This window comes from Penaeus vannamei, chromosome 5 (genome assembly GCF_042767895.1).
Source record: "Penaeus vannamei isolate JL-2024 chromosome 5, ASM4276789v1, whole genome shotgun sequence".
Taxonomy (NCBI): Eukaryota; Metazoa; Arthropoda; class Malacostraca; order Decapoda; family Penaeidae; genus Penaeus; species Penaeus vannamei.
In genome coordinates, this window is record NC_091553.1 from 44,728,810 (window position 1) to 44,736,309 (window position 7,500).

The window sequence follows — 7,500 nt, forward strand, 5'->3', positions numbered from 1 at the left end:
AGATGTTTTTTTATATATACTTTTAGCAATGATGTATACAAGAAAGAGTTCCTGTATCAAAAATACATTCAAACTATGGTGCATAAAACTGACAAAAATTATATTAATTGCTGTACTCGAATGCATTGTCTGTTTTCCCTGTTTGCAGGACTCGGAACCGCTATAGGCCTATCTATTGATCTTAGAAGGATATATTTTATAAAGAAGGCGTTAAAAGACACCTTTTCGTAATATATGTATGTATATATATAAATATATGTATGTATATATCGTTTGATTCATGTGAAATCTCTCTTGCATTTTCCTATAATTCTTATTTTCTTTACATTCGGGGAATTTCGAATGAATTGTTTACATTGAATTTGGATTAATCACATTGATTTTGCAATTGTAATACATATTTTTCTTGACATGCAGTTGCTATAACAGATTTTTATTTATTTATATTCATCTTTTGAAGACAAATGAAACGCCCATCAACACCGCCGTCCAGGAACTCGACACTGCATATTTTATTTGAATAAAAAATATAGAATGTAAAAAATATAAAGAAAAGTAATTATTCTTTTTAAACCTTGATATATAACAATATTTATTTTGAGAATTTGGTTAATCTTTAAACGGTATATCAATGTTGATATTTAGTTTGGTGGAAAAAATCTTACAGCATATTTTCAATTTCAAATTACATATGATACTCTCATAACTTCTAAATTTAACCGATTACATATTATAAGCTCCCAACTTTGCTTTATTCATCTTCTATAAGGCAAAATGCTTTAAAAATCCTGGGCAGCTTTTCGAGTAGAGCGTAGAGTCCCAGACAGACGAGTGTCGTGAGCCTGAGCCGTGCAGACGCCTGGGTACTATTGATTCTTACGGGAAGGATTCAAGGTAATCTACATCTCTCCTTTCGCACAAACGGGGCAATCGGCGTGAGAACGGGCTCGGGAATGTAACGCCCTTTCCTCCCTGGTAGAAAGGGACGTGCCAGGAGTGCTGAGAAAGTGAAAATCGCGTGTAGAGCGTGGCGGCCGTGATGAAGGTGCCACGAGTAAGGAATGTTTTGACTTGACCTCCCAGCCTCTCGCGTCCCTCTCCTTTATCAGTTGGCCAGCCTCTCCTCCTTCCCCCTGCCCGTGCCGCCTGCCCTCGGGTCCCCTGGCGTCCCCTCCTGGCGCCCTGCAGGTGAGGAAGCGGCTGGGAGGAGTGGAAGGACGGAACCGAGGGAAATAGGCTTGTGCCAGGTCTTCTCGGTGCATGACTGATGGGGCCCTGTGCATGACTGCTTGCAAGCCGCTGTTTGGGCTCAGTTCCCGCCTTCATTCGGCCCCCTGTGTGATCGATTGGTATTGCCCTAAAGAGTAGGAGAATGCTGTTGTTATTCTTGGTATTTTACATTTCGTGACTGATGTGTTTGTTAGAGTAAACAATCCCATGAAAGAAAAAAGCTTTCTGTCCCTTTTAGTCTGTGTTTGTGTTTCATGCCAGAAAAGTTACTGTTTTTGAGATATGTCTACATATATTACAAGGTAAACAGTACGTACAGTCAGTTGATAGGTTGTCTCAAGCATCTTTCGGTATTTGATTCATGGATATCAGTCAGGCTTTCATAGTAAACACTAAACTGAGAATTGATAGTGTTGAAATCTGGTTTGGATTAGTTCGACTGTGGTTGAATTGAACACATATTGCTGTCAGGTGTATACCCAACTCTTGATTTCATAGTTCCACTTGTACCACAGAAAATCACGTATATAATATCTTATTTTAACTTGATAAGTTGGGACATTGTAAAAAGGAGGATATTTGTTATTGAAAACAGCGCACAGTCCATAGATGTCCCAAACCTAGACTTTTTATATATTTCCTTTTCCCAACGGTTTATTTGCACGTACCTAAACATTAGGGTAATACACAAACTCATGAATTCAAACCTGACCTTTCCTACCTTCTATTTATTCCCTATATCCCTCCCTTTATTAGCACTTTATGCCAATTCATGGAAAAAGGATATATAAAACAGACACGGAAAATGCAAGATTAAATATTCTTACTGGTTGAGGGTGTTGTAGACTTAATCTCTGAGTGTTTATAAGCAGCTGATATTTTTGCCATTTTGCTGTACGTAAAAGGCTGTAACTGTACCTATTTTGTTTATGATTTTATTCATTTACTGCTATTTCTATACGTTGCCCTTGGTAGCATTAACCTAAGAGTTTCCCATTATTTAGATGCAAAAAAATAATTTTGATGGGTGAATACATATTGATTGGAATTTTTCTGTGTAGTGATAGCTCCTATGATCTAGAGGATATGACCATCCTGTCATGAAGAAATTTAGCTTGAGGGGCAGGAGGTGTGAACATGCTGTCATTGGAAAATCTGGCTGTGAGGTGGCGTGTCGCGAATTTGTGTTTCAGCTGAAGGCCGGAGTGACAGGAAAGACTCGCCATGAGTGCACAAGTCTCTTGGAAGGTGATAAGACTCTTTTGGTGTTTAGAACGGGTTTTTGCATAATTCCCTTTAATAAAAGAGTGTGGAATGTAGTGTTCGTGAGCCATGCCTAGGAGAGCATTGGCTCCAAAGTTACTATGATGGTAACTCAGCGGTCTCAATTATGCTTTTTCATGACCGGGATTTTTGACAACTGCTAGCCTTCATACCATGAAAAGTGCCACCGAGAAATGTTTTGTTTACATTGTTGTGTCAATTACAGGCCACTTTTATGACAATACGTATTGTCTAACAAGTATGTGGGTAGGATATGGTTAGAATGTTCTGTGCAGGTATCATGGAGGCCCAGGGAGCAGAGCCTCATGCCAAGGCAGTATATGGTTATAACACATTGTATGATAACTGTGGTGGTGTGTATTCCTGTAGATTTCAAATCTAAATGGTTGCCTGAGGAATTATTTGGAAGCTGGCACCTTTAGACTTTGAGCGATGATGGGCATGACTGTTGATGTTCCCTAAGCAATTGTTTTTTCTTTCTTTCTTATTTCTTTGTGATGTTTTTAGACATCTTTTCTGTATTGATTCTATTCCATTCTCCTTTACCCTGTAATTTACCTGGTATGTTTTAGGCACTCCATATTATTGGGAAAATTGATTTTGTTGGTCTTGAAAAGAATTACCGAATGTTCTGTAAAACCTGTAATAGTGGAAGAAGTACAGACTGAAATACAAATTGTGTGATTGTTGTTTATGAATAAAGCAAGTGGCACAGTGATTTTTTCCTTAGTCTGGTAGCAAAAGGGTTGTCATTATTGTTTTTAAAATCCACTAAAAGAGAAATTGTAAACAATAGACAGTAAAACAATACATCTGCTGATTGCCACTAAATTGGAACTGTGTTTGCATATGGGGACTAAAAGAGGTTATTTTGATTTCCTAAGCAACCACATCTGCGACCTCACTTTTTGCAATATTTCAGTACTTGAGAATTTTTACTACCTTGCATAACCCTAGATTAACATAATTTAATCATCTTTGTGCTTGTCTATTCCTAGTCGTAAGACATTTCTTTAATGTATTTCTCAGACATTTGAAATTTTTTAACCTTTTATGAACCACATTTACTTACCTTGGCAACACAGAATATAGCTCTTGTATTTAAACTTTTGTGTACCTGAATAAAGTTCTAGGATAGTTTTATTGTAGAAATATTGCATTTATATGATGAATTCATCATGTTGGACACAAACCTTTGGAAAAATGATTTAATTATTGTAATAAGAGTAAGGAATTCATCATGACAGGCATGAAACATTTGAAAAAATAGAAGAGAAATTCCATGCTCCCATTATATATTGTGTGCTTCCCCTCAGGCTTCATGAGTTCTGGTTGGTCTCATCTGACAGAGGGTTACTAGATAAATTCTTCTGATCTGACACAAAGGGTACTAAATCTTCTGTCCCACTGAAAGCTGGAGGAAACTTTTGCAATGACTTTATCTGACTGGGCAATATAGTATAAATGGTTGGAATTGTGAGTCCATTGATTATTTTTTTTAATGAATTATATTTGAAAGAAGTGGTGTAACATTTGCTGAAAGTCAAGTGAAGGTACACTTTACTAGTTAGTATGTCTGAGAGCAACATATGTGGCACTGATGTATATGGATAGTTTAAATTATATGTTAGATCTTAAAAAATACTTCAGTGTATTATCAATCATCTGTTACCAGCAATCATAATTTTAACACTTGGAGTTATCAGGTATTATGGAAGGGGAAGGGGTTCCTAGTAAGTGATATAAGTGCATCCACCACATGTATGCATACATTCTGTCACTTCCTCTTTCTCTTTGTCCATCTCTATGTCTCATTCTCATCCTCATGTTCTCTTTCTGTTTCTTTCTCATTGACACTAGTCCCTGGAATACCCCTGGAACGAGTAATTATTTTCTGAACATTTTACCCTATTGTTATTCAGATATGCGAAAGTACCTTAGCAGTAAGTTTCAAAGTCAGAACTGGGCTGTGGGAATTCCTGAATCGTGCAAGGACTATGGTTTGGGGTTTTGGAAAATCTTAAGAAAATGCAGCGTTGAAGTAAAGCTGTTGTTTTAAATAAAAGATACCAAAGTTGTATGCTAGTTTGGCCCTGTTTGTGATCATTAAAGAGATATTACCTTGCATAGTGGGTGTTAAAGGCTCTGAAGTTTCTTTTTTAAAGAAATCATTTGTGATACAGCCAAAATTGCAGACAGTAGGGAAAGCATATGGCTCACATTCTTGAAAAATGTTCATATACAGATGGATTTGATGTAGGTAAAAAAGAGGAAAATAGAATTTGTAGTAGCTGAGTAAAGTATATTACTTATATAATGCATGTCATCATGATCAGTATCATAATTATCACTACCATCACCAACCAGATTAGTAAATGATGGGGCTAGTTACTTCAGTAGAGACATGGTGATGACAGGACAGGAATGTGATCTAAAATGTCACTTCACTTTTGGATGTGGAATGTCACCAGTCCATTAGGGATGTAAACTGGCCTAATATGAAGATTGATTTTTGTACCCACTTCAATTTTTGACTTTCAGTTCTTGGTGGTTTAGCAGCAGAAAATAGCAATTCAGGTCTTGAAGAATTAGGAATATGATAGTTCTTAGTTCCTTAGAGGGAGATCATTTCACATTTTTTTTTCATCATTCTTTATTTTACCAATGTATTAGTTATTTTCTTTTCTATGCTTTTGCTTGACCATCCTCTTTATCATTATCAATATTGTGTCAAGAAATAGCTAGTATGTAGTTGTCACTGTTGTTTGTAGTATACAGCTCTTGCGTACATATAAATGATAAGAATTACGGTTCACAAGAGTACAAGTAGATGTTCTTGTATGGTAGTCCCAGTTTGTTACCATATAACCAGATTATTTCAATCATAACTTTTGTCTTTTTTCAGAGGTACACAATGTCATCTGACTCGGAAGAAGAAAATGGAGTCAGGCATGATAAAGATGACAGTGATGGAGGCAACTATGATGGCAGGTCAAGATCCCACTCCAGGTCAGCATCTCCAGATCAGAGGTCAAATCGGCAAAATATGTCCGACAGAGAGGACTCAGTGGAGGGAAGGGAGAATGGGATGAGAGGAGAGTCAGATATGGAAGAAAACAGAGGCCAAAAGGAGTCCAGTCACTCAAGGACTCCCGAGGATAAGGAAATGATTGAGTGGAGTGGGGAAGCAGCAGAAAAGAGACGTTCGCGCAGCAGAAGTGGTGAAGCTGAGGATAAAGTGGCATCTCGTAGTCGTAGTAAGAGTAAGCAGAGGGAAGTAGACACCAGTAAAGAAAGGAAATCTAGTTCGTCATCAAAAAAGAAATCTCGCTCCAGAAGGTCTCGCTCACGGTCAAGGAGCAAGAAGCGATCTCACTCTCGAAGTAGAAGATCTCGCTCCAGAAGTCGAAAGAAATCCAGATCGAGGTCCCGATCCCGTGGATCAAGGTAGGAGCTCAGAATATTTTTTCCTGGTTCTCAGTTAGGCTCAGTGGATGTTCTTTTCTGTTGTATTCACATTTTATAACTGAGTGTGACAATGTGAAGCACTGGAAAATCTTATCATACCGATTGAAAATTATATAATTCCTTTCTTAAACTTCTTGTCTCTGACACAGACGACGATCACGTTCTCGATCAAGAAGGCGTTCAAGATCTCGATCTAGAAGTGGAACTCCAGTGGATGGAGCTCGTCTTCATGTAGCTGAGCTAGGTATGTGTGGCCACTGGTGTGTGTTTATATTTCAAATGTTATGTAGTATATTACATTTTTTTTTTTTTTTTCTTGTAGATTATTTATTAGAATAAAAAGTGAATATGCATGTTGCAGTTCTTTGCAGACTTGTATCTTCAAAGTGTGTAAAATATAATGGCAGATTAGCTTGGTTCATTTCTATTTATTCCCCGTTCAAGAGTGGCTGATTTCCTACTCATTATACAAAGCAGTGCTTCAGGCATGGCTATCATCTCATCCTGTTTGCCACTGTTAAAGTAATAACATTTCTTTGTTGTTCTCTTTTTCTGTACCCATTTTGTTGTTTTTAAGCTGAGAATTGCAATTTAAATTTCCTATGTTTACAGATGTTGACACACGCAAGAGGGACTTAGAGCGAGTGTTTGAGAAATATGGAAGACTGCGGGAGATCTGGATGGCTCGGAATCCACCTTGTTTTGCGTTTGTGGTTTATGCACATCAAAAGGATGCAGATAGAGCACTTAAGGAAACTGATGGAATGTAAGCTTCTAGTGTTTCATTTGTTTATGTATTGACCCATTGCTGCTGGGGATGGCAAATATGTACATGATATGCCCACTATGTGTTTCGTTTCTCAATTGTATTTGCACATAGATGACTCCGTAAATACTTGGTCACCAAAGAGTCAATTACTATTACTCTCTTTATCCTGTTTGCTCTTTTCCTTCTGGATTAGCAGAAATATTCTCTTTCAACATATATTGCTATTAGTAATGATAATGATGTTATGATAACTGTAATAGGTATGGGAAGATAGCAGCATCAATATTAATAACATTGAAAGAAAGTCTAGAAAATTGAAGGAAAAGTGAGATCAGGTGAGGTCATGGACTCTACTAATTGGCTCCTTGGTGGCTAAGCATTTGTAGAGCCATCTATGTATCTATGTGTATACGTCTTTCACAAGACTAAATTATAGTGAATGTTGAATGTACCTGGCAGTATTAGGTTAATGCCATTTTGTGTGTGATCTTTATCCCTTCGTAGTGGAAGGGCTTTTGGTACAAGATTGGTATAGAATAGGAATTACTATTATTGGCTTGACAGGTTTATAGGTTCTGTGCTATGCATTTATTTTTTCATACATTAATATGTTATTAGTCATGAAACTGTAAGATGATTATGGAAATACAAAAGCTATTCTACACTTTCCATATTAGATATAGAGTCATTACTTAGTTTTCCAGTAGTGATAGTCACTACTTATGTGTAAGTGAGAAAATAGCATTGTA

The 7,500-nt window shown here is 37.1% G+C and overlaps 1 protein-coding gene across 11 annotated transcripts in view; it reads left to right on the forward strand.

Annotated features, from left to right (window-relative positions):
- Positions 1–804: 804 nt before the first annotated feature.
- Positions 805–7,500, forward strand: part of LOC113825633 (transformer-2 protein homolog beta) — a 53,903-nt gene continuing 47,207 nt past the window's right edge. For 5 of the 11 annotated variants that reach the window (XR_011398590.1, XR_011398592.1, XR_011398591.1 and 2 more), the window contains exons 1-4: positions 918–1,054; positions 5,420–5,961; positions 6,132–6,226; positions 6,595–6,748. Coding sequence is in view for 3 of the 11 variants with exons in the window: in XM_070122177.1 (XP_069978278.1) it covers positions 1,040–1,054; positions 5,420–5,961; positions 6,132–6,226; positions 6,595–6,748 (806 nt within the window). In the remaining 8 variants the exon portion in view is untranslated. The other 6 variants (XR_011398596.1, XM_070122178.1, XR_011398595.1 and 3 more) reach the window with 4 other exon arrangements.